Raw genomic sequence first — 26,664 nt, 5'->3', positions numbered from 1 at the left:
TACAGATATTTTTGAAGGCAGGGAAGGAGATGATCTGTGAAAATACTAATGGAGGGAGTTCCATAAGGTGGCTGTAGGAGCATCGGTCAATGGTGGAGCAGCCAGAGCAGGGAATGAGAAGCAGGCCGGTGTTGGAAGAGACATAGGGCTGGAGAAGATCATGGTGCTAGGGAGGGGTAAGACTATGGAGGCACTTAAAGGCAAGGATGAGAATCTTAGTTGATAATCTGCTGTATGGAAAGCTAGTGGAGCTTGGAGAACCACATTAGCTTTCTGACTGCAATGGAAAATTAACATACAAAAGCAAAATATTTCCCTCTGCATGCAAATGCTACAGTAATTTTTTTAACAGGATTAGTAACATAAATAGCAACATATTCATCACTCCTATCATTTCATAGGGGCTGAATTTCACAGCCTCCATCTGGTGTGAATAGGGCAGAAAATGTCAGCGCACCATTTACCTGCCCTTTCCTGCTCTCGGTATGGCCGCCGCCATTTTCTTCAGCAGCTTCAGCAAGGCAGGCCAGGTGTCCACCTGTTTCAAGCAGGAGCCTACTTTCAATGGGCAAACTGGGGTCTTACATCGGTGGTGAGACCCCAATATCATTGTGAGGTCCGCCCATTGGTATTAGACACTGAGCGGCCTAACCAGGGGTCCTTAAAGGGACCGCAGCAGGCCACTCCAAAACCAGGTCAATTTCTGCCTAATTAAAATGCTCCTCCTGGTCCCACAAAAATCTTCCATCCACTGCTGCCCTGCCCCCCCCCCCTCCACCCCACCCCGCCTCCCCCCCCCCCACCCACCCCCGATTGCCTCCCTCGCCCCCACCTCCAAACCCGGAGGAGAAAATGTTCAGCTCGGTTCTGTGGTGGAGTCACTGGAAATGACGGCCCCCCCACCCCCTCGACCGGCTGCTAGCGAGCACCCAAACAGTGCTCGCAGCTCACTGCAATTACGGAAATTAGACAAGGCCTCAAAATGGCTCCTGCCTCTCCTCAGGAACTTGAGTGCGCAGACGCCTAAAGTTCGCCCAAAGTTAAAAATATACCCCATCAACTCTATATTGTTGTACTCAGACTAACTTTATTTATTTACTGCATCACTGTTGCTCCCTTCACCCAGCAATAAATCATGGCCCGTTACAATACTTACACGAGTGCAATTGTGCTGGGAGGAACTTATTGACAGTTACTCTACCCATCCTGTCCCCCACTCCTTAGAACAGGCAAACCTGAATGGCAGTTAAGGCTGCACAAATGTGCGAGAATCACGGTGAGGAGTCCGATATAATGTGGCAACAGCTACTGAGCCGCTGCCTACCAAATTACTAGTGGGCTGTCAGCAAATACGAAAGTCAATAACTGCAGCCCGCAACTTCGGACACTTGAACCAAAAAGGCATTTTTCATTCATAATCTTTTCTGCTTAGCAATATATGATCAGTCTTTGAAGATGACAATTAATTGGTACTTGCCTGGAAAATGGAAAGGTTGGTTTTGGAGGACGATGGAGCACGGGCAGTCATTGCCAAGCTATTATTCTCACTTGATTCACACTCATGAATTGTGACTATGTTCAGTGAAGGTGGTGAGATGTGCAAATGAGTTAATCGAGCATTCTTTAAATGGTGAAAATCCCCTTCAGTCAGTGTATACCTAAATGAAGAAAGAAATATAAAAAAAGTTTTCATTCTGCTGTGTTCCTGGTCGTGGATATCAATGTAGCTTTTTGTGTTTTTTTTATTTCGACAGGCCTGGTTATCACATTGCTTCAAGCTAGATCAGCAGCAAAAAGGTAATCGGGTAAATTCCACACCCCTGTTCTTCCTGCAGGGAAATCGCACTCACAGGGAGTTTGGATTGGACAGCTGAGCTACAGTGCTGTAGTCCTATCTCTGAGTCATGCCGAGCGAGGCTTCCCTCCTAGGAGTGCGGGATTGCATACTTCACCTTAATTTGATATTACATAACACCTTATTCCTGAGACTGTACCGTGCAATGTGCCTAGAAATAACTGTAGGTGATATTAGTAGACAAATGCTTAACGTGTCCATATGACCTTCCACTGTCAGGTATTTTAATGGTGGCGTTAATCCGTTTATTTCAAATGAGTTACTGCTTTGCTGAAATGGCAAATAGAGGAATGCCACACAAAAGTATTAAGCACCCATCAGTTGATATAGCAAACCGTCATTTCTAGGCTGTTGTTCCTGAAGCTCTGGGACCCAAGTAGAAATCAAAGTTGAAAGGGGGGCTGTGTGAGTTGTTCTTCTTTTGGTTGTTAAGGGTTAAAAATAAAATGACTTTTGACTCTTTTGGCATTCATTAGCAGCAATGTGTTGGTCTATGTATGGACAGAAAGCGGGATGAGGGCATTTAGTTATCATGAAACCAGCATTCTATTAACCTTTTTGATCACTTTTTGTACCGGCGCACTAGTTTTTAGTGATGTGTGTACCTGGACACCAAAATCTGTTTCGGCTTCCACAGTTTCTAGCCTTTCACCAATTAGAAAATATTTTTTTTGGCTTTCTTGCTTTCAAAGTGGATTACCTCAAACTTCCCCACATTGAACTGCAGCTGCCATAGCTTTGCCCTTCAGAATCTTGAGGTCCTCTATCAGGTCACCCCTCAACATTGTCAGTTTTAGTGAAAAATATCCCAATCTTCATAAGTCTCTCTTCACAATCGTAACCTCCTCATCCCCAGTATCATCCTAATGAATCTACACTGTACCTTTTCCACTGGTTTTATATCCTTCCTATGTTGGGGTGCCTGAAACTGTACACACTATTTCAAATGCAGTCTCACTAAAGTTTGATACAAGTTCAACATAATGTCCTTGCTTTTGTACTCTATGGGCAGGATTTTCATTGGGCCGTGTAGTCGGGATTGGAGGCGTGGGGGGGGGGGGGTGGGGGGAGGAGTTAAAATCCCGAAATCAGGGGTCCTGACCCCATCCCGCACCCAAACCCGTCTCCATGCCAGTTTCAAAGGACCCCGCACTGGGACCCGACTATCCGAGGCGGGGAGGGATTAGTGCCAATTAACTGCCTTTTTTAGCCTAATCCCTATTTTTAAGGTTGAAGTGTGGGATTCCCGACGGCTCTAAACCACGCCAAGTTAGAGGAGGCGGGCTGTCGGGTTGAAGGACTTAGAGGGGTCGAGATGTCGGTGTTCAGGTGAGTGATGTGTGCATGAGTGCAAAGGTAAGTGTGTTTGGTGTGTCTAAAGTGATTAAAGAAGTTTTACTTACCTTTTCAGCCTTCCTTCCTTTAGGTCTCAGGAATCCCTCATCTCACTGGCACAGAAAGCAGAATGGCTGCGAACTGTCAAAAGTGACAGCCTGCAGCTTTCTGTGCAGGAGAGATTTCTAACTGAGTCTGTGGAGAAGGACTCATGTTAGAAGTAAGACTGTCAGTGTTTGACAGCTTCAAACAGCTGTGAAACACTGATATTTCATCTGTCAAAACCTCCTGACAGATGAAATTTCAGTCTGTGACATCACCTGTTACCGGGTGGCCCTTAATTGGCCTGCTGAGCCCGCTGGGCGGGCTTAATAAGGTCAATCAAGTTAAAATCACGTGGATTGGCCGCATCTCGAAAGTTGTAGTCCCGCCTCCTACCCGACTCCCGAGTTAAAATCCTGCCCTGTGCCTCTATATAAACCCAAGGATTCTGTCACATTTTTCTACATTGGAACAGCATCTGCTACCTATTTGCCCGTCCTGTTAGCCTACCTATGTCCAAATTCAGTCTTTTACAGTTCTTGTCACAATTTTCCATATCCCTCAATTTGGTGCCATCAGCAATTTTAATATTGCTCCCTCAATTCCTAACTTCATCGTAAATAAGAGCAATCAGTACATGGACATTCCTCAGCACATCTTTCCAGTCTGATAAACTTCCTTTTACCCCTAAGAAACTTCCTTTTACCTCTAGAAAAGCTTTATTAAGTGTTCCCAGTCATGTATTTAGCAATGTGCTAGAAATTACTGTATGTCAATTAGAGGGTGTCAGTGTATGCATTCTGCTTCCAATTATTACACAGATGTCAATATAATCGGAAGAAACATCTGTCAATTGCAATACCAACTGACCCCTTATAAATCTGTTACTATAACCCTTTAGTTGTCTTAAGTGAACAATTATGATGGTATTTCCTCTGTGATTGGATTCAGGTTGTTTGGACTGTTATGAGTAGAAATGCAACCGGCTTTCCAGCTAGTTTTCAGCACATTTTTTTTTAAGATCAATAAAAGATGGTTAATTCTTTCCACTCTTTCACATGAATGATACCAAGTGTTTCTTTAAAGGTACTTTACTATTTCACAGAGAGAATACAGCGTAATTTACACAAAACCTCAAAACTCTTAACTGTAATAATGGCATAAAATCAATTGACAGTGAGTATGAAAAATTCATCATGAATTTTTGAATAAAATTATGTTGGGCAGTTTCAAAACCGTGATCTCTGACTAAAACCTTTTGTTAGATCACAGAGGTTTGAAATAGTACAGAAAAACTGCATCAGACCATCACCTTCACGGCTAACTTTGACAATGTACCAAACTGCCTACTCTAAGGCAACTTTTACTTACTTAAGGACTCTAATAGTGTTTTTACCCTGAGTGCGTGCGTAATTCTATAAAAATGTGGTTTCTGTTCTCCATTAAACATATGAGCAACAAAGGCACATTTAATCTGCTATTTTGTTCCAGTATACCCGATGACCCCCCCCCCCTCTGGGGGGAAAGGGGGGTATTTTTAGCAATTCGGTTAACACATTCGGGTGAAATTCCACTGTTCACTATTTAACGAAGTCACAAAGCTGCTCAAGATAAATAACAAACTAAAGACTTGCATTTAAATACCCTTTCATGACTTTAGGATGTCCCAAAGCGCTTTACAGCCAATGAAGTACTTTTGAAGTGTAGTCACTGTTGCAATGTAGGAAGCGCGGCAGTCAATTTGCGCACAGCAAGCTCCCACAAACAGCAATGTAATAATGACCAGAAAATCTGTTTTAGGTGTTGGTTGAGGGATAAATGTTGGCCAGGACATCAGGGAGAACTCCCCTGCTCTTCTTCGAATAGTGCCACGGGATCTTTTACGCCACCTGAGAGGGGAGATGGGACCTCGGTTTAACGTCTCATCTGAAAGATGGCACCTCCGACTTTAACCCACTAATTTCTGACTCAAAGGCAGGAGAGTGACCACTAAGCTACAGCTGACATTAGGTTTAATAGCTTTGTTAGAAACAGCACACAGAGAAATTTCCTCCCTTCCGGTGTCATTTTTGCCTCCCCCAGGATAATTGGTGAACTACTGTTAATAGTGAGAATGAGATTGTCACTTCTGGCTTGTGACTCCCTTCAAATATATTATTTCACCGTATAAAATAATCAATTTAATTCTCAAAGTTAAAAACAAACATTTCTTTATAATTGTGTCTATTTTCTATCAATTGTTCTAAAGTACCTTTAATTATTAACGACCAATTTGAGAACATAAAAACATTTTATCCCTCTCGTTAACAGTACCTATAATAAAGCCATGATTCCTGTCAATACTGGATTTACAAATTTGTGTTTTTTCTTTTTTTAATCTCACTAGCTCTGATGTTCGGGTTCAATTGATTCTCAACTGTTTTATATTTCTGTGGCTCTCGCTCAATTATGTTAGCTTGGCTTAGCTGGTGGTAAGAAGGTTGCGGAATCAGGAGTTTGAATTCATCATCTGAATTATTCCTATGCTCTCTTGGCCAGCCTCCCACCTTTCACCCTCCGTAAACTTCTGTTCATCCAGAAACTCTGCTGCCCGTATCCTAACTCGCGCCAATTACTGTTCACCCATCACCCCTGTGCTCGCTGGCCTACATTGGCTCCCGGGATCCAGCAATGCCTCAAATTTAAAATTCTCATCCTTGTGTTCAAATCCCTCCATGGCCTCGCCCCTCCCTATCTCTGCAAGCTCCTCCAGCCCTACAACCCACCGAGATCTCTGTGCTCCTCCGATTCTGGCCTCTTGCCCAAGCTCGATTTCCATTGGCCCACCATTGGCGGCCGTGCCTTCAGCTGCCTAGGGCCTAAGTTCTAGAATTCCCTCCCTAAGTCTCTCCACCTCTTTACTTTTCTCTCCTCCTTTAAGACTTTCCTCAAAACCTACCTCTGTGACCAAGCTATTGGTTGGCTGCCCTCTCTTTACCTCTTTATGTGGTTCGGTGTCAAATTATGTTTGATAACACTCCTGTGAAGTGCCTTGGGACATTTGACTACATTAAAGGCGCTTTTAAATGCAAGTTGTTGTCATTATTATTTAAGATACATTGCTGGAGATGTTGCCCCTCAGATAAAATGTTAAATTGAAGCCCCATTTTCCCGTTTATGTGGATGGTAAAGATGAATTTCAGAGAACAGCAAGGGTCCTGGCCAACAATCCTTCCTTAACCAACACCATCAAAAAGAGATCAGCTGATCATTAATCTCACCGTGGGATCTCGCTGTGTACATCAGAGCTGCCATGTTTGCCGACATAGCAACAATCCTTCCACTTCAAAATATTTCATATGTGAAATGCCGATCTGCCTTCATTCATTTTGATTTCTCTTTCGTTTTCATTCTCCTTTCATGCTTTGTCATTTGTTTACAAGCCAACTAAAAACTCTGCAAGGCAGTTTTTATGATGAATGTGTTTAACGAACCAGGTATGATGATACGTGGGCTACAGTTTGTTAATTGCTGGGCTAATCTTTGGCTGCGTCAGTACAATTATTATTATTTTTAGCTTAGGTTACTGTTGACCTGCAACTTATTCATCTCCTCAGTCACGGAAAAAGCCATGCCTATAACATGACATCACTGGTTGTCAAAGCAGCCACCCTTCAAACCTAGCTGTCGGTTGATGCTAGTGTTCTGCTGACAAGGGTTATTGATACCTCTGCAGGCATTAGTGTGTGACTGACTTGGATTCAAATTTGTTCAACAGCAACAACAACTTGTAATTAAAAAGCGCCTTTAACATAGTAAAAACGTCCCAAGATGCTTCACGGGAGCATTAGCAAACAAAATTTGACACCGAGCCACATAAGGAGATATTAGGACAGATGACCAAAAGCTTGGTCAAAGAGGTAGGTTTTAAGGAGCGTCTTAAAGTAGGAAAGAGAGGTAGCGAGGTGGAGAGGTTTAGGGAGGGAATTCCAGAGCTTGGGGCCTTGGCAGCTGAAGGCACGGCCGCCAATGGTAGCACGATTACAATCGGGGGTGCTCAAGAGGCCAGAATTGGAGCAGCGCAGATATCTCGGAGGATTGTGGGGATGGAGCAGATTACAGAGATAGGGAGGGGCGAGGCTATGGAGGGATTTGAAAACAAGGATGAGAATTTTAAAATCGAGGCGTTGCTTAACTGGGAGCCAATGTAGGTCAGCGAGCACAGGGGTGATGGGCGAACAGGACTTAATGCGAGTTAGGACACGGGCAGCCGAGTTTTGGATGACCTCACGTTTACAGAGGGTAGAACATGGGAGGCCAGCTAGGAGTGCATTGGAAGAGTCAAGACTAGAGGTAACAAAGGCATGGATGAGGGTTTCAGCAGCAGATGAGCTGAGGCAGGGGCGGAGTCGGGCAATGTTACGGAGGTGGAAATAGGTGGTCTTAGTTATGCTGCGGCTATGTGCTCAGAAGCTCATTTCAGGGTCAAATATGACAACAAAGTTGCAAACAGTCTGGTTCAGCCTCAGACAGTTGCCAGGGAGAGGTATGGAGTCAGTGGCAAGGGAACAGAGTTTGTAGTCACATTTTAAAACCAACATTTCTTTTGCACCAGTTTTTCTCCACCACCTTTCTGCCCTCCTCTTCTCTGCTGAAGGGTACTGGCTTCTTGTGCCAGGCACCGTCTTACCAAGTGGCCATTATTCATGCGTGAGCCTTGACAGTGAGTGTATGCAAGGCATTCAACCATGTGAGGCATTACAGATGAGCCCAATTATGTGAGGAGCATTTGTAATAAGGTGGATGAATTGGCTGCTCAAATAGCGGTAAACGAATATGATTTGGTTGGGATTACGGAAACGTGGCTCAAGGATGGCCAAGACTGGGAACTCAACATTCAGGGGTATTCGATATTCAGGAAAGATAGGCAAAAAGGAAAGGGAGGTGGGGTAGCATTACTGGTTAAAGAAGGGATTAACACAATTGTAATGAAGGATATTAGCTCTGATGATGTGGAATCTGTATGGGTAGAATTGAGGAATACTAAGGGGAAAAAAATGTTAGTGGGAGTGGTATATAGACCTCCAAACAGTAAGGCGGAGGTTGGGGATGGCATTAAAAGGGAAATTAAAGAAGCGTGCAATGAGGGCACAGCAGTCATCATGGGTGACTTTAATCTACATATAGATTGGGCCAACCAAATTAGTAACGACACTGTGGAGGAGGAATTCCTGGAGTGTTTACGGGATGATTTCCTGGACCAATATGTCGAGGAACCAACCAGAGATCAGGCCATCTTAGACTGGGTATTATGTCACGAGAAAGGATTAATTAGCAATCTTGTTGTACGAGGCCCCTTGGGTCGGAGCAATCATAATATGATCGAATTCTTCATTAAGATGGAGAATGAAGTAGTTGACTCAGAGACTAGGGTCCTCAATTTAAATAAAGGAAACTACGATGGTCTGAGGAGTGAGTTGGGTAGGATTGATTGGGGAATGGCACTCAAAGGGTTGACGGTGGATAGGCAATGGCAAACATTCAAAGACCGAATGGATGAGCTACAGAATTTGTTCATCCCAGTTTGGCATAAAAATAAAACAAAAAAGGTAGCTCAACCGTGGCTAACAAGGGAAATTAGGGATAGCATAAGATCCAAGGAGAGGACATATAAATTGGCCAGAAAAAGCAATAATCCTGAGGATTGGGAGAAGTTTAGGATTCAACAAAGGAGGACAAAGGGATTAATTAAGAAAGGGAAAATAGAATATGAGAGTAAGCTTGCAGGTAACATAAAAACTGACTATAAAAGCTTTTATAGATATGTGAAGAGAAAAAGATTGGTGAAGTCAAGCGTAGGTCCCTTGCAGTCAGAATCAGGGGAATTTATAATGGGGAACAAAGAAATGGCAGACCAACTAAATACATATTTTGGTTCTGTCTTCACAAAGGAGGACACAAATAACCTCCCAGAGATGCTGGGGAACATAGGGTCTGATGAAAGGGTGGAACTGAATGAAATCAGTATTTGTAGGGAAATGGTGTTAGGAAAATTGATGGGACTGAAGGCCGATAAATCCTCAGGGCCTGATAATCTACATCCCAGGGTACTTAAGGAAGTGGCCCTAGAAATAGTAGATGCATTGCTGGTCATCTTCCAGAACTCGATAAACTCTGGAACAGTACCCATGGATTGGAGGGTAGCTAATGTTACCCCACTATTCAAAAAAGGTGGTAGAGAAAAAGCGGGGAATTATAGACCGGTAAGCCTGACATCGGTAGTGGGGAAAATGCTAGAGTCCATTATAAAAGATGTAATAGCAGAGCACTTGGAAAGCAGTGACAGGATCGGACAAAGTCAACATGGATTTACAAAAGGTAAATCATGCTTGACTAATCTACTGGAATTTTTTGAGGATGTAACTGGTAAAATAGATAAGGGAGAACCAGTGGCTGTGGTATATTTGGACTTTCAGAAGGCTTTCGATAAGGTCCCACATAAGAGATTAGCGTGCAAAATTAAGGCACATGGGATTGGGGGCAAGGTATTGACTTGGATAGAGAATTGGTTGGCGGACAGAAAGCAAAGAGTTGGAATAAACGGGTCGTTTTCCGAGTGGCAGGCAGTGACTAGTGGGGTACCGCAAGAATCGGTCCTAGGACCCCAACTGTTCACAATATATATTAATATCTGGACGAGGGAATTGGATGTAATATCTCCAAATTTGCAGATGACACAAAGCTGGGTGGGAGGGTATGCTGTGAGGAGGATGTCGTGAAACTCCAGTACGATTTGGACAGGTTGGGTGATTGGGCAGAAACATGGCAAATGCACTATAATGTGGATAAATGTGAGGTTATCCACTTTGGTGGCAAAAACAGGAAGGCAGATTATTATTTGAATGGCAATAGATTGGGAGAAGGGGAAGTGCAAAGAGACCTGGGTGTTCTTGTGCACCAGTCGCTGAAGGTAAGCATGCAGGTGCAGCAGGCGGTTAAGAAGGCCAATGATATGTTGGCCTTCGTAGCAAGAGGGTTCGAGTACAGGAACAAGGATGTCTTGCTACAGTTGTACAGGGCCTTGGTGAGACCGCACCTTGAGTATTGTGTGCAGTTTTGTTTGCCTTACCTGAGGAAGGATGTTCTTGCCATGGAAGGAGTGCAGCGAAGATTCACCAGGCTGATACCTGGGATGGCAGGAATGACGTATGAGGAGAGATTGTGTCGATTGGGCTTATACTCACTGGAGTTTAGAAGAATGAGAGGGGATCTCATCAAAACCTATAAAATTCTGTCAGGCCTGGACAGACTAGATGCAGGAAGGATGTTTCTGATGGCCGGGGAGTCCAGAACCAGGGGTCATAGTTTAAGGATAAGGGGTAAACCATTTAGGACTGAAATGAGGAGGAATTTCTTCACCCAGAGAGTGGTGAACCTGTGGAATTCTCTGCCACAGAGGGTGGTGGAGGCCAGTTCATTAAATATATTCAAGAAAGAGTTGGATATATTTCTTAAGGCTAAAGGGATCAAGGGATATGGGGAGAAGGCAGGGACAGGGTACTGAATTTGGATGATCAGCCATGATCTCATTGAATGGCGGAGCAGGCTCGAAGGGCCGAATGGCCTACTCCTGCTCCTATCTTCTATGTTTCTATGCCTGCAACCTGATGTTCATACATGCACACTTTCAGCAGGGGTTGCTAGGCAGTCATCAGGGGCGAGACCCCTGAACGATTTCGTGTTTTTATTTTTTGAAGAAAATTAACGTTGAAAGGCAGGTAAAATATGTTTTATTACTATTAATTCAAATTATTTCTAAAGACTTAGACCTGGAAATTCTACAGGGCTTCTCCCAGTCCTGCCCTAACTACTGCAGGAGACCAGAGGAGCCCCTCAGAAAAATGACATAAAGAGCCATTGTTGGCATTTCTCTGGGGCGTCCGCTTTATTGGCGGGAAACCAGGAGAATCTCTATGAAATTTCAGGGCCTTACTCTAATTGTACACAGCTGATGTATATGGCTGAAATGTGAATGTGAGAGCACTTTACTACTCCACACTGTTAGCCCTAGTACTCCCTATAATGGGTTAAAATCCCTAATATAGGAAAGCTGCCTAGCTGGATTTGATCCCGAGTCTCGGTGGAAAATAAGCAGCATTATAATTTATTGTACTATGTGGTAGACAGCCAGGTATGTCGCTGCGAAAAATAACCTTACAGTAGCCTGCCACCAATTAAAGTCTGATTTATATTACGTTTCTGGTTATACTGTATCACAGTGCTTGTGTCCCCTCGTCACAGGGTCTGTGGTAGTTCCAAGTACTGGCAAATCATTGGTAATTTACAGTTTCCGTGAATAAAATTAAAAGGAGTATATATGTATGGTAAGGCTTTTGTGATTTGCACTTGTTGAAGTTGAGTACTTCAGATCCTAATAATCTGAACTTCCTCTTTACACAGCCAAATCCATTCAGGAAGTACAAATTTTAGATAGAATTAACAGCGCAAATGGCCAGTCTCGGCCCGGTCATCAAGAGGAAGGAAGGGATTATTCCAAATGAAGGGAAGGAAAAGCACCAAAGGAAGATTGCCCCTGAGCTACTGTTGGGCACTATCCATCAGTCATATATTATGGGAAGACTGTAATTATCATGGGGAGAAGAGGGAGAGCCTTAGAAGGGAGAGAAAACAGGAATAGAATAAGAAGATAGAAAGAAAAACTATAATTGCTGGAAATCTGAAATAAAAGTAGAAATATTGGATAGGCAGGTCATCCAGCATCTGAAAGAGAAGAAGAATGTTTTGGGTGGAGGCCTTTGCTTTCTGATGAAGGATCCGAACTAAGATGGTAATCTAACTTTCACTTGAACAAAGCAACGATCTGGGTGTGGATTTTCTAAACTATATTTGAAGCAGAACTTCAGAGGCTGTTCCCCACGACATATTCCAAGTACAGGAAACTTTGTGTTATCCGGAGGCTAAATGTCCGGCAAGCTCGAGCCACCGGCAAAAATCAGGGGCCGTTTTGTTAGCTTTTTTTTCTTCTTGTGGCTTTTCTCGTGGCTTTTTTTTCAACAGTCAGGCTCTGGAAAGTCTCTCTGAAGCTGTTGCTAAGCTACAGAGACGCTTCCAAGTTATGGGCCGACTGTTTAGAAACTGTTGCTAAGCAACAGTGTTTGTTGTCAGATACGGAGATGAAAAGCTCCGTATGCTTCAACATTAACGCTGGTGTGTCCGGCAGTTTTGAGGGAACGGCAACAGCTCGGTCTCGTCGGTGCCGGATAGCACAAAGTTTCCTGTACAGTAATAGGCGAGAGGGAAAGAATTAAAAACAGTAACACATGGGGGGAATTTTCCCAGCCCTGGGAGGCGGGTATGGAGGTGGGATTGCCGGGAAAATGGCAGAAACTGGGAGCGGGTACCGACCCCGCTCCCAACCTGCCTCCGTGCCATCTTCCCGGGAGGCGGGTCCCCGACTCGCGCAAGGACCCATCTCCTCGAGGCGGGAAGGGGATTAGAGCCAATTAACTGCCTGTTAACAGGTAGTTAACAGGCAGTTTTGAGGCTTTTCCCCATTTTACCCCTGCAAGAGCAGGCTTCCCGATGGCTGTGAACCCGGGTCAGCGAGGTGAGCAGTGGGTCTGCGGGGGTGAGAGGGATTGAAAAGTCCGCTGTGGAGGTGAGTGATGGGTGCAAGGCTGGAGAGGTAAGTATGAGAGGTGAGTGTAAAGCATTAGAAAAAGTTTACTTACCTTTGCTTCTTCCTGCAGGCTTCAACCCTTGGGGATCCGGAGCTGCCTCATCTCAATGGCAGAGATGACAGAATGGCTGCTGCATTCTCAGATGCAGCAGCCATCTGATTTCTGCTGAGGAAAAAGGTTTTGGTGAGCCTTCAGTACAAGGACTCACCTTAGAACAGAGATATTCAGTGTTTGACCGCTTTCAAAGCTGTCAAACGCTGACAATTCATCTGTCAAAAATTTTTGACAGATGAAACGTCATACGTTAACGTCCTCTGTCACCGGCTTTCCCTTAATTGGCCGGTTAAGGGCGGGCTTATCAAGGCCAATCAAGGGAAAATAGCGTGGGAAGGCCGTACGTCATTGGGGGTGGGACTGAAACCCGACAACCAGCAGTCCCGCCCCCAACGCGCCCCCATTGACAAAATCCAGCCCACAATCTCAGGGCTAGAATTTCCCAGGGCCGTGGAGGCGGTAATGGAGGTGTGTGGGGTGTTAAAATCGCGAAATCGGGGGGCACGAACCCATCCCGCCCCCAACCCGCCTCCGTGCCCGTTTCCCAGGAGGCGGGTACCCGACCTGTGCTGGGAGCCGCCTCCCTGAGGCGGGAAGGGGATTAGTGTCAATTAACTGCCTGTTAACAGGTAGTTAGCAGGTAGTTTTTAGCCTAATCCCTATTTTTATCCCTGAAGTGTGGGCTGCCCGACGGCTCCAAACCACGCCAAGTTAGCGAGGCGGACCGTCGGGCTGAAGGACTTGGCGGGTTCGAGATATCCGGTGTTCAGGTGAGTGATGGGTGCATGTGTGCAGAGGTAAGTGTGTTTGGTGTGTGTAAAGTGTTTAAATAAGTTTTACTTACCTTTACTTACTAATGCAGGATTCCTTCCTTCAGGTCTCGGGAGTCCCTCAGCCCACTAGCACAGAAAGCAGAATGGCCATGAGCTGTCAAAAGCTGCAGCCTTTGCTTTCTGTTCTGAAGAGATTTCTAAATCAGCCTGAGAGGAAGGAATTAACTTAGAGTACAGATTGTCAGTGTTTGACAGCTTCAAAGAGCCGTCAAACGCTGATATTTCAGCTGTCAAAAGCTCTTGACAGATGAAATGTCAATCTGTGACATCACCTGTTGCCGGGTGGCCCTTAATTGGTCTGCTGAGCCCGCTGGGCGGGCTCAACAAGGTCAATCAAGGGAAAATCGAGTGGGTTGGCCACATCTCGATGGAGGCGGGACTACAACCCCAAAAGTGGGAGTCCCGCCTCCTACTCGCCTCCATTGGTAAAATTCAGCCCTCAGTCTCAGGGCTCAAATACTTGTGCAGAGTTTTGCCCCATAGGCAATAACAGCATTAATAATGATACCAAAATCATCTAACAGCACTGAATGAAGCAATACTGGGGGAAGATTTCCTCTGGCCACTATTTGTGGAAAACTGATAAATGTGAGGCCGTGTTTATGATTTGGCTACAAATAGCAAACAGAGGGAATATTCCCTTATTATCCTTCGAAATTAGGGAAAAGCTGGGAACGGGAGGAGTATAATGGGGTAATTTTGGTCTGGGTCGATTTCCAGACCCAGAGAAGTGCGCGCCTGACCCGAGAGGCAGAAGGACTGATGGAATTTAGTCCTCAGGCCTCGTCAGCATACCCAGTGCAAGCTGTCAGCACTGGTCTCGCCTCCATGGCCACTCGCCCGAGTGAAGAGATCAATGTCAGGCCGCCTGCCTTGCTGGCGGCAGTTATCAGGTAAGTCCTGGGAGGGGGAGATTTGAGCGGGTTATGGGGGGGGCGCGGTAGTGCGCGGTGTGTGATCGTGGCTCCTGTGGAGTCGGAGGAGCACTCCTGCCTCTGGCTCCACAGGAACGTTTCAAAAACATGATACTTGCCTTTCCTTGACAGTCGTGGGGGCTGCTGAAAAATCCTGAGCGGGTCAGACCCGTTACCTGCCTGTGTAGTGGGACAAAGTCCTGTGCAGGTTGGGCACAGGCAATCTACTCCTAAATCGGTGTGCTTTGCATCCATTTTACGCCTGGAAAACGGGCTCAATGCCTACCAATTTCTACCCCAAGACATCTTGAATAGGTTTGACAAGTATTTAACAGGAGTATGCTTGAAAAATATTTAATTTGGAATACATACGGACTATTATTTCTTTGATTATCATTTGATAAACTTGGATTGATTCCATAACAATTGGTAATTGACCAGTGCGAACACTATCACAAGGTGACTCTCGTGTCTCCTTCTGGTACACGTAAAATAATGAAATGAAACTGCCAAACTCTACAATATATTTCACCACACCAAAAATAATTATAAAAAAGGGATACATGGGAGTGATTCGAGGAATCGCATTTTAGGGTTGACCATAGCCTACTCAATCCTCCCTCTCATGGTTCACGATGACATCTCAGTTCTTCGATAAAATGTCTATCTTGTATTCATTTCAAAATGTGAATTATTCTATAAGTAGATACGTTGGTATAGATGATCAATCACTGATCTGGCTAATTCTTGCAGCCTAGTTTTATGTTTTGTTAAATTGGTCAGTCATTGGAGCCACACATTCATCATACTGTATATGAATTATCAGGGTCAGCCCCCACCCTCTGGATCATTATACAAACACTTTTCCCTACTGATGTGTCCTATAAAACTGATTCGTTGAAAGTGGAAAGCAACCCAGAAATTATCGTAACAATTAAATGTTTATTTATCCAACAATTTCAAATCGCTAAGCCATTCCCTCTCCTTTTCTGTAATCTATCCCATGGCATTGCATAAGAGCCAATTTAGTGCCAAGAATTTTCTAGTTAAAGCATTTCAGCCAGCCACAACTAAGCTGAATTTAATAAGCAAGCATGCCTGAACCCGCGAATTGTCCTGGCCTTAGGTAATTGATTTAGTAATCCCTTCACATTTGTTTTGCAACATTTCTTCCAGTCTATCTTTCCGACTTCTTTAATTTATCTCCACGCAGAAGTGGGCTGTGTGGGGTCAAATCTAAATACAGTTGTTTTAAATGGTCACTGTCCAAGTTTGATCATGATAATGATGCCAAAAGAAATCCAAACCGGAAAAAATGTAATGAAATAAAATTAGAAAAGCAGTGAGAGGAGAGTGTGGTACCAGTCATAAAAGAGAGTCAACGCGGAATGTGGAACTCTCTTCCCCAATAGCTGTTGAGGCAAGGTCAAGTGAAAATGTTAAAACTGAGATTGATAGGTTATTATTAGGCAAGGGTATAAGGGTTCTCGAACCAAGGCGGGTAGAAGGAGTTAAGATGCAGATCAGCCATGAGCTAATAGAAAGGCGGAACAGGTTTAACTGAGGCTTAGGGGGTGATTTTCCCAGCCCTGGGAGGCAGGTATGGAGGCGGGACTGCTGGGAAAATGGCAGAATCTGGGAGCGGGTACCCATCACGTTCCCAACCCGCCTCTGTGCCATCTTCCCAGGAGGCGGGTACCCGCCCGCACTGGGTCCCGACTCCTCGAGGCGGGAAGGGGATTAGTGCCAATTAACTGCCTGTTAACAGGCAGTTTTTTGGCTAATCCCTATTTTGAGCCCTAAAGTGTGGGCTTCCCAACGGCTCCGAACCTCGCCAGGGTCAGCGAGGCGAGCCGTGGGTCTGCGGGGGTCAGAGGGGTCGAGATGTCCAGTGTGCAGATGAGTGATGAGTGCAAGTATGGAGAGGTAAGTGTGTGAGGTGAGTCTAAAGTGTTTTAATAAGATTACTTACCTTTGATTCTTCCTCCAGGCTTCATCCCTTTAGGCTGCGGAGCTGCCTCATCTCCACGGCAGAGATGACAGAATGGCTGCTGCATTCTCCGATGCAACAGCCATCTGATTTCTGCTCAGGAAAGAGGTTTGGTGAGTCTTGAGTACAAGGACTCACCAAAGAACAGAGATTGTCAGTGTTTGACAGCTTCTCAAAGCTGTCAAATGATGACAATTCATCTGTCAAAACTTTTTGACAGATGAAATGTCATACGCTGACGTTCTCTGTCACCGGCTTTCCCTTAATTGGCCTGCTAAGTCCGCTGGGCGGGCTTAACAAGGTCAATCAAGGGAAAATAGCATGGGTTGGCTGGACGTCGATGGAGGCGGGACTAAAACCCGACAAGCAGCAGTCCCGCCTCCATCACGTCCCCATTGATAAAATCACCCCCTTAATGTGGGCTGAGTTTGGATTGATTGTAAAATGACAGATTCCTCTATTCATCAAGAAACACGAACTGCAACATGCTCTTCCTTCCTCTTGCATCGCCACAAGACTCATCACACAATTTCCTACTCTAATTCATTATTTCCCCAGATCTCAAAATTGTGGAACTCCCTCAGTCTTGCATTTCTTCTACAGTCTACAAGCTTTCAAAAACCAACACTGGCATCACCCAATCACTACTGCTTGAATCACCTCGTCTTCGCTCCTACTCTTTCAGCTTGGTGGTGTTCGGCACTATATAGCTTGGCCCAAAGGCTGTAGCCAGGGTTAGACGCAGCCACCCTGTCCAGCAAAAGTGGGCACCCACAGTTTATGATATTTTACTGTTACATTACACATACATTTTAGTAAGTTGCTTTTCTAATTCTTGTCTTTGTTGTGTACGTGTAATAAGGTTTTGTGCTCAACCTTCCTTCAGTGTGCATACTAGCTTTCAATCCTTCCTTGAACTCCTCAGGCCTTACAATTTAGAATAGAAAAAATGTTACTGAGCTGACTGCCTAGGGTGTTTAAGGCCATGCTTGATCTTTTACTTAGGTTTCGCAATTACCTTGGGTCAAATTTTCACCTATGCTATTGTCTGGAACATAAACACTTCACTGATTAGGATCTCTTTGACTTTGATGGACTGAGGGATGTGTTGGTTCTTCCAAGCTAAAAATCAAAACTTATGTCAATTAGCATTTTGCTAATACTGGGGTTAGTACATGCGGTACCTCCGTCCTTTTTCCTGTGCTTTCTTCCCGTGGTCGAATAGCGATGCTTCATTAAAAGAAACTCTGCGGCCAGTGGAACAGGTGGAAAGAAATCGCTCTGTTTCCAGGTCATGATAGCTGCCGGTTGACAGACACTCGGAATCATCAACTTTGATTGTGATTTCTGAAACAAGAAAGAACCAAAACTTAAAACAGCTTTAACTATATATTTCTTTTTTTTTTAAACAAAACTGCAATTGTGCTTTTGGACATAACAATTTTTTCATAGTTATCAGTACATTACTCAGTGTACATAGTAGAGTGGTAGAGAGACAGCCTTGGAATCTACATTCTCTTGCTGAAGAAACTGGCCTTGAGGTGGAACTCTAGAGGCCCTCTTAAAAATACAACCCACTTACACTAGCGAGGCGGACCGTTGGGCTGAAGGGCTTGGAGAATTCGAGATGTCCGGTGTTCAGGTGAGTGATGGGTGCATGAGTGCAGAGGTAAGTGTGTTTGGTGTGTGTAAAGTGTTTAAATAAGTTTTACTTACCTTTACAGCCTTCTTTCCTTCAGGTCTCGGGAGTCCCTCATCTCACCGGAACAGAAAGCAGAATGGCCGTGAGCTGTCAAAAGTTGCAGCATTCAGCTTTCTGTTCTGGAGAGATCTCTAAATCAGCCTGAGAGGAAGGAATTAACTTAGTGTACAGATTGTCAGTGTTTGACAGCTTCAAAGAGCTGTCAAATACTGATATTTCATCTGTCAAAAGCTCTTGACAGATGAAATGTCAATCTGTGATGTCTCCTGTTGCCGGGTGGCCCTTAATTGGCCTGCTGAGCCCGCTAGGCGGGCTCAACAAGGTCAATCAAGTGAAAATCACGTGGGTTGGCCACAACTCCATGGAGGCGGGACTACAACCCCAAAAGTTGTAGTCCCGCCTTCTACACGCCTCCAGTATCAAAATCCAGCCCTCTCTGTCAATCCATCAGGGACTCCCCTCTATTAATGTAGTTAAGGTTTGGTATTGCAAGGTGTTTGTTATATATAACAGATGCAGTTTCAGAACACAGTTATTTTCCAAACGGTAATACTCCCCCTTCCACCCCTCCCCCAAATTACAATGGCCCAGAATTTGCAGTCAGTGGCGAAGCGACGGTGATCGCCGCTGACCTTGAAGAAAGCTGCCCACAAAGATCTTGCGATCTCTGAGGCTAAAGCTTTAGGTTTCTCGACATTAAATTGATTGTAGCGCTGTCAACAGGGGATCCCCAGTGTAGAGCTGCAGTGAGGTCATCAAGCTGTCTAAGCAGCCAATCACATTGAAGAATTCTCACAGACAGCAAACCAGGAAATAATAATTATCAATTCACTTTTTACATTTTTTACAGAGAGCAAAATAAAGATTGGGACATACACATGGGGTTAAGATAGAAGTTGAAATATCATAAACAAACTTCAATTTTTAAAAAAATATTTTAAAAATCTAGTCATTTTTATCAAAATGGAGAAGTAATGACGGCGAATGCTGATAGTTCACCGTCATGACGACCGCAAAATCCAGGGCATTATAATTTAATACTCCTCCTATTCCCCTACCCACAAGTCACAATATCATTTCCTGTGACTCATCGCCTTGCTCAGTGTTTACATGACTCTAGATTTTCATAACTCTCCTTATATTTTCTATCTAACCTATAGCTTCATGTGATGCTGTGAACAGAAAAGCTGTGGACAGACATTTTATTCAAGGACTTGGTTTGTTTTTCATTGGGGGTTTGTATGTGCTGATCAAATTGAAGGATGTCAGTGTTGGGAAAGGAACATTTTCTATTTTATGTATCTAATGTCACTGTCAGATATGACACATAACATCCAAAAAAAGACTCCCTCTACACTGCTCTGACAACATATTTTCAAACAGGACTCCAGATTGCACCAATGTGACATTTCCATTTCCCACAACAGCCATCCTTCTGGCTGCTCACAGTAAGAATGCTAGATTTATGTCAATTAGTGCTATGGTTTGGACAGTCCTTTACTGTGGACTCCTGCTCACAAAGAACTGGATTGAAACCATCCAAACTCATTTTACTTAAAACACATCCAACTGTCAGCAGGAGGAACTTTCATCGCATGAGTTTGCCGGAATTAGAATCCAGCTCTTTGAGGCGAATAGACAGTGCTTTAATCCTGTGCCACCCATTCCCTACACTTAAAATGCCTAAATGTGTTTTCTCTCCACATGTTGCATAGCATGAAATGCCCAAATCTGTATTACCCTGCCTTGACAGGTGTAAATGTTCTACATGTCCTGCACAGTTCTATAAGACAACAAGGAGTTCCTCTTAATGATCATCTTCTATAATGACAGATTTAAACACCCATTATTGTGTGGGCAAAAATAATGCTAACTGGAACCCAATTGAAAGCTATTCATAAATCCTGATCAGTTTGAGATGTATGAAGATTCTCACACTAAAGTTTTGTTATTTGAAAGCATTTGCACAATATCTGGAACAGCTCAGTCTGTTTTCAATAGAGATACCATATACATGGTGTCATCTTCACTCATAGACACTCCATATCACTAGTACAGATTTGCACACATGCTAACATCTCTCATAAAAGAACAAAACACACCTTGTGGGTGAATTTCAATCAAATGACTTTTAAGTATATTTAAACTGCTTAAACAGCAGGACAGGAGTGGAGTGAGCTTTGTGTTCCCCAAAACTGTGCGTGGTAAATTTAACTAAATATTCATAGTGAACTCCTGAACAACAATTGAGATTGCTGGTGGGAGTTCCCTGTCCTCTTTTTGTAAGACAAAATAAATTAAACAAATAAACTGTAAATAAAACTCTAATAAACCTTTAAATAAAACTTAACAAATCAAATTAAAATTTCGTCGTTTAAACCGATTATGCACTCCAGTCCCCGCGGAGCCCACCGGTCACGAAAGTGTTCGAGCGCGCCGGCGGACACCGCGTGCTCCATCTCCAGGGCCACCCGGGCGCGAACATGGCCGCGGAAGAGAGGGAGGCAATCTGGCTGGATGACCCCCTCGACCGCCCGCTGCCTGGACCAATTAATGGCTTTTTTTGCCAGGCCCTGGAGCAGACCCACGAGGAGGTCCTCCAGCCGGGAGTTCCCTGTCAACAGGAATGAGGAAATTATGTGCAGCTGCAGCTCTTTAAGGACTGCATCTGATATTTAAAGGGCTTGTATTGCTTGCTGGGCAGAGAGGAAAGCATTGGCCAGGAAATTTTGCTGGATGATGTCTCCGTTTTCAGATGCTGCATTGGAGGTGCTTCTGCAGGAAGTGCAGGGATGGAGGGTTATGTATCCATCAACCAACATGGTTAAAGCAGATTATCTGGTCATTATTTCATTGCTGTTTGTGGAAGCTTGCTGTGTGCAAAGTGGCTGCTGTGTTTCTTACAATGACTAAACTTCAAAAGTGCTTCATTAGCTGTAAAGTGGTTTGGGATGTCCTGAGGTCGTGAAAGGTGCTATATAAATGCAAGTCTTTCTTTCTTTCCTTAAATATTCCCACATAGATGTTCTTGGGTCTGTACAGATGGAAGCATAAATATACGTGAATAAGGGCAGTCCACCTCCGGTGCAAGAAAACGTGCCTCATAATCCTCTTTTCAACCTCCAAGCACCACAGAAAGAAAGGAATAGCCAAAGAGATTGTCAAATTCTGTTCTTTAATTATAGCAAATCAAAAATGTTAATACCAAAAACTAGGACAAAAAATCTACTCTGCATCAAATATGGTTCGTGCGGCACGAGCCTCAACAAAAACTTTCACGGGTAAACTCAGTGGGCTGGATTTTCCGACCCCCACGGGTGTGTACGCGCCCATAGAGGCCTTGCAAGTGCCGGGTTTAGACATGTGAAGCTGAAAGCCGGCACTTGCGAACTGTCAAGAATCGTCTTGACAGATCCTCCGCCTGCCCGGGAAAAGGGCCTCCGCGGGCGGAGAGTTCCGCTTTCTGCACAACGTCCGCCCGCTGAAAACCTTTCAAAATCTTACGCTTGGTAAAAACTATTTCTTAAGTGATCCCCATTCATACTTTTGACAGATGTATGCGTATAGATCTGTCAAAAATGTGAAGGGGGATTCCCTTCTTTGATTGGTTTCCCATGGCCCACGTGATCCCAGGGACGCTTGTGAACCGCATACGCCCCGGGATACCTGGGCCTCTGCGCATTTTGTAGAGCAGACGCCCTGGATCTGAAGTCTCGGAACCTACGGAGACAGCAGGTAAGTGCGTAGATTTTTTCCCGATCGGAGGCATCCGCACGCAGGAAGTCTCCAATCGGAAAATCCGGCCCATTACACTGCCTGTAGTGCCAATTACGCCAGTAGGTGGCTCTGTGATAGGGATTTTCTATTGTAGTGGTTTCATACCTTGCCTGTCGCAGATTCACCCAGGCTGGCGACACTCACAGTTGGTGCGATGTAGTAATGAGAATTTATGGTTAAGAAAATACCTTTTACAATGTATTTCAATTCCTTAAAAACTTAACATAAACTTGTGCTCATCCAAAACTCGGCTACCCGTACTCTAACTCCCACCGATTACTGTTCACCCATCACCCCTGTGCTCGCTGACCTACATTGGCTTCTAGTCCACCAATGTCTCAAATTTAAAATTCTCATCCATGTGTTCAAATCCCTCCACGGCCTTCGCCGTATCCTATCTCTGTAACATCCTCCAGCCCGACAACCCTCCAAGCTTTCTGTGCACCTCCAATTCTGGCCTCTTCCACATCCCCAAGGTTAATCGCTCCACCATTGGCGGCCAGGCCTTCAGCTGCCTAGGCCTAAAGTTCTGGAATTCCCTCCCTAAACCTCTCTTCACTCTACCTCTCTCTTCTCCTTTAAGACAGTTGGACGTTTACTGCGTTAAAGGCGCTATATAAATGCAAGTAGTTGTTGTTGACATTATATAAATGCAAGTAGTTGTTGTTGACATTATTTTTACAATCCTTTTTAAATATTCATCTCCCTTTCAAGGCCTCATGGCTACATCTTTTGTCACCCACAATCTGTACTGAGCACACAGAATATGCAGCAGTTAACCAAAAACTATTGAATATTAAATTGGTGTCCATTAACCTCTTGGGAAATCTCTCTTTTCCCCCCCTGCCCACCCCCCACTCCACTTCTCCTCCTGAGAACTAAATGCAGTGATAAAAGGTTTGCAACATTATCTGTTTGGTTTTTTACTGTCCACTCCTCCCCCAATGTCTGCAGGGTCAAGGTGAAGGCCAGTGTGCTAAATCGTCACATTCCTTAGTAACGTTGAAGCAATGGTCCCGCGAGCACGCTTAATAATGTAGCCAATCAGGAGTGTATGCAGCAGTTCTGCTGGCAAGCCTCCGGTAACGACAGCGAGTTAAAAACCCTTGTGCAGTAAAACCAGTTATTCTGTACCAGATCTTCATCTCAATGTACTGCCCGAACAGCAGCTCACTCTATAAACCAGGCATTCAATTATAGCGCAAATTATACCGCACTGAAGGAGGCCATTCTGCCCATCGTGCCTGTGCCGGCTCTTTGATAGAGTTACCCGATTAGTGCCAGACTCCTGCCTTTTCCCCATAGCCCTGCAAATTTTTCTCCTTCAAGCATTTATCTGTAATGAATTTTATTTTTATATAAAAATCATATAAACGTATTTTACCCTCCTAAGTCAGTAGACGAGAATCTGTCTGACTTAACAGAAGTGGGTACTTTCCACTGGGGCCCGAGTAATTCTGGTTTGCCAATCACTAAAATATATTCATTGTTAGTTCTCAATATCCTTTTGAAAGTTATTATTGAATCTGCTTCCCCAACCCTTTCAGGCAGTGAATTCTGGATCATAACAACTCGCTGCGTAAAAACATTTCTCCTCATCTCACCTCTGGTTCTTCTGTCAATTAGGTTAAATCTGCATCCTCTGGTTACCGACCCTTCTGCCTCTCGAAACAGTTTCTCCTTACTCTATCAAAACCCTTCATGATTTCGAACACCTCTAGTAAATCTCCTCTTAACCTTCTCTGCTCTAAGGAAAACAAACCCAGCTTCTCTAGTCTTTCCAAGTAATTGAAGTCCCTCATCCCTGGTACCATTCTAGTATAACTCCTCTGCACCCTCTCCAAGGCCTTGGCATCCTTCCTAAAGTGTGGTGATCAGAATTGGACACAATACTCAAGCTGGGGCCTAAGCAGTCATTTATAAAGGATTAGCATAATTTCCTTGCTTTTGTACTCTATGGGGCTGGATTTTGTCAATGGCGGGCTTTTGGAGGCGGGACTCCCACTTGTCGGGTTTTAGTCCCTCCTCCATCGATTTGTGGCCAACCCACGCTATTTTCCCTTGATTGACCTTGTTAAGCCCGCCCAGTGGGCTTAGCAGGCCAATTAAGGGAAAGCCGGTTACAGAGAATGTCAGCGTATGATGTTTCATCTGTCAAAAAATGTTGACAAATGAATTGTCATCGTTTGACAGCTCTGTGAAGCTGTCAAACACTGACATTCTCTGTTGTTTGATGAGTTCTTGTATTCAAGACTCATCAAACCTCTTTTGTGAGCAGAAATTAGATGGTTGTTGCATCGGAGAATGCAGCAGCCATCTGTCATCTCTGCCGGTGAGATGCGAGACTCTCCGCATCCCCAACGATTGAAGCCTGCAGGAAGAAACAAAGGTAAGTAAACATTTTCTATCACTTTCCACTCACCTCACATACTCACCTCTCCACACTTGCACCCATTACTTACCTCCACAGCGCACTTTTGCACCCCTCCGACCCCCGCAGACCCACTGCTCGCCTCGGTGACCCTGGCGGGGTTTCCTGACGTCGGGAAGCCCGCACCTCTGCTGGAAAAATGGGGATAATCCTCTTAACTGCCTGTTAACAGGCAATTAAGTGGCTGTAATCCCCTTCCCGCCTCCAGGAGACGGGACCCGGTGCAGCATGGAAGTGGGTTGGGGTCGGGATGGGTACCCGCCCCCAGATTCTGCCATTTTCCCGGCAGTCCCACCTTCAAACCCCCCTCCCCAGGGCTGGCAAGATCGCCCCCCTTTGTTTCTCTTCGCTAATGCTTCATGCTGGTGCCCCTCCCCCTGCCAAATTAGTTTAATCCCTCCCCCACCACACTAGTTAACCTCCCCACAAGGACATTGGTCCCAGCTCTATTGAGGTGCAACCTGTCCATCCTGTACAAGTCCCTTTTGCCCCAGAACTCGTCCCAATGCCCCAGAAATCGGAAGCTATCCCTCCTGCACCATTTCACCAGCCACGCATTAACCTGCTTTACCTTACTGTTCCTATACTCACTAGCATGTGGTGCTGGGAGCAATCCAGAGATCACCACCTTTTGAGGTCCTGCTTTTTAACTTCTTCCCTTGCTCCTTAAACTCTGACTGCAAAGACCTCAACCCTTTTCCTTCCTATGTCATTGGTTCCAACACGGACCACGACTTCTGACTTATCCCCTACCGCCTGCAGAATATTCTGCATCTGGTCCATGATACCCTTTACCCTGGCACCACCGAGGCAACACACCATGCGAGACACACGTTGGCAGTTATAGAAATGCCTATGTACCCCCTGATTATTGAATCGCCTATGACCACTGCATTTCTACACCTTGCTGTGCTCAGCCACGCAACCACCCCCCCCCGCCCCGCGACCCCCGTGCAGTCATTTGCCCCAATCATGTGCCCCCAATACTGGCTCGATCTCATGGCCAGCAAGAGTACCTCGTCTCATTGCAGAAAACCCAGCTGCAAACCAAATGTTCCCCCTCCCCACACAAAGGAGCATCTCCAGCTGCCTCCATTAAGCACCAATTCCACAATGAGCCACCTCCACTGAGGAATAATTCCAGCTTGTGGACACCTCTCCCCCGAGCACCTTGTCCACAGCCAGGAAGACACTTCTCCCCCCCCGCCCCCCCCCCCCCCAACACGTGCACTGCAACCGTTCCAGCACTTGTCCCCCTCCCCACAGAGCAGCATCTGACCCTTCCCTTAGCATCCTCTTTCTAAGTCATGCCCCTTCTGCCCCTGGAGCTGAAGTTCTGGCCTGCCCTCCAACCGAGCAGCACCTCCAGCTGCTGGAGCCCCCCAACCAGCTTCCCCACCCCCCATCATATTGCCCCAAACCCTGCACAAACTCATGCCACCCACTGAGCAGCATATCCTGCTGGTAGACCCCTCATGCACCTTATCCACATCGTTGTACAACCTCTCCCTCCACCCCATCACCTACTGTAAGATTCAATATTTGGGAGAGCTCTTCTTTCTCTCTCTCTTCCTTGCTCTTTCAAATACCCCTCTAATCCCACCTGACCTGAAAACTGTTCTTGGCATTAACTCCCCATGTGCAACACGACAAAAAAAAGAAAGTAAACAAAAAAAAATCTCGCAAATCGACAGTTAAACAACAACAACAACTTGCATTTATATAACACCTTTCACGTAGTAAAACACCCCAAGGCGCTTCACAGAGGATGTTTCGACAAAAATTGACACCGAGCCAAAGAAGGAGATATTAGGATGGGCGATTAAAACTAAAGTTCGCTTTCAGAGGTGACCATGTGAGTAATCTGGCTGTCACTTGCTATTAACACTCATCGCCCCTTTCATATGGGTGCACTGAATGCACAGCGCATTCACCGCAAGGAAACCAGGGACTCCCATTTACACCCAATATACTGTCATTACCTTCGATTTCAATATCTAAATTAAGCTCTCACACACTTTAAGCAAGAGCCCTTTAGAAGATTGTGCAAA

General features: G+C 45.0%; 1 protein-coding gene across 3 annotated transcripts in view; it reads right to left on the bottom strand.

Annotated features, from left to right (window-relative positions):
- Positions 1–26,664, bottom strand: part of cbarpb (CACN subunit beta associated regulatory protein b) — a 263,276-nt gene that overhangs the window by 50,717 nt on the left and 185,895 nt on the right. For all 3 annotated transcript variants that reach the window (XM_086004615.1, XM_086004614.1, XM_086004613.1), the window contains 2 exons: positions 17,888–18,050; positions 1,478–1,658 (listed from right to left, as the gene is read on the bottom strand). In XM_086004615.1, coding sequence (XP_085860741.1) covers positions 1,478–1,658; positions 17,888–18,050 — 344 coding nt within the window. The remainder of the gene's footprint in view (positions 1–1,477; positions 1,659–17,887; positions 18,051–26,664) is intronic.

This window comes from Somniosus microcephalus, chromosome 13, assembly GCF_052327205.1.
Source record: "Somniosus microcephalus isolate GS21.2 chromosome 13, FLI_Smic_1.0, whole genome shotgun sequence".
Classification (NCBI taxonomy): domain Eukaryota; kingdom Metazoa; phylum Chordata; class Chondrichthyes; order Squaliformes; family Somniosidae; genus Somniosus; species Somniosus microcephalus.
The sequence above is the reverse complement of the archived record's forward strand: the minus strand, read 5'-3'. Positions and strand labels throughout refer to the sequence as shown.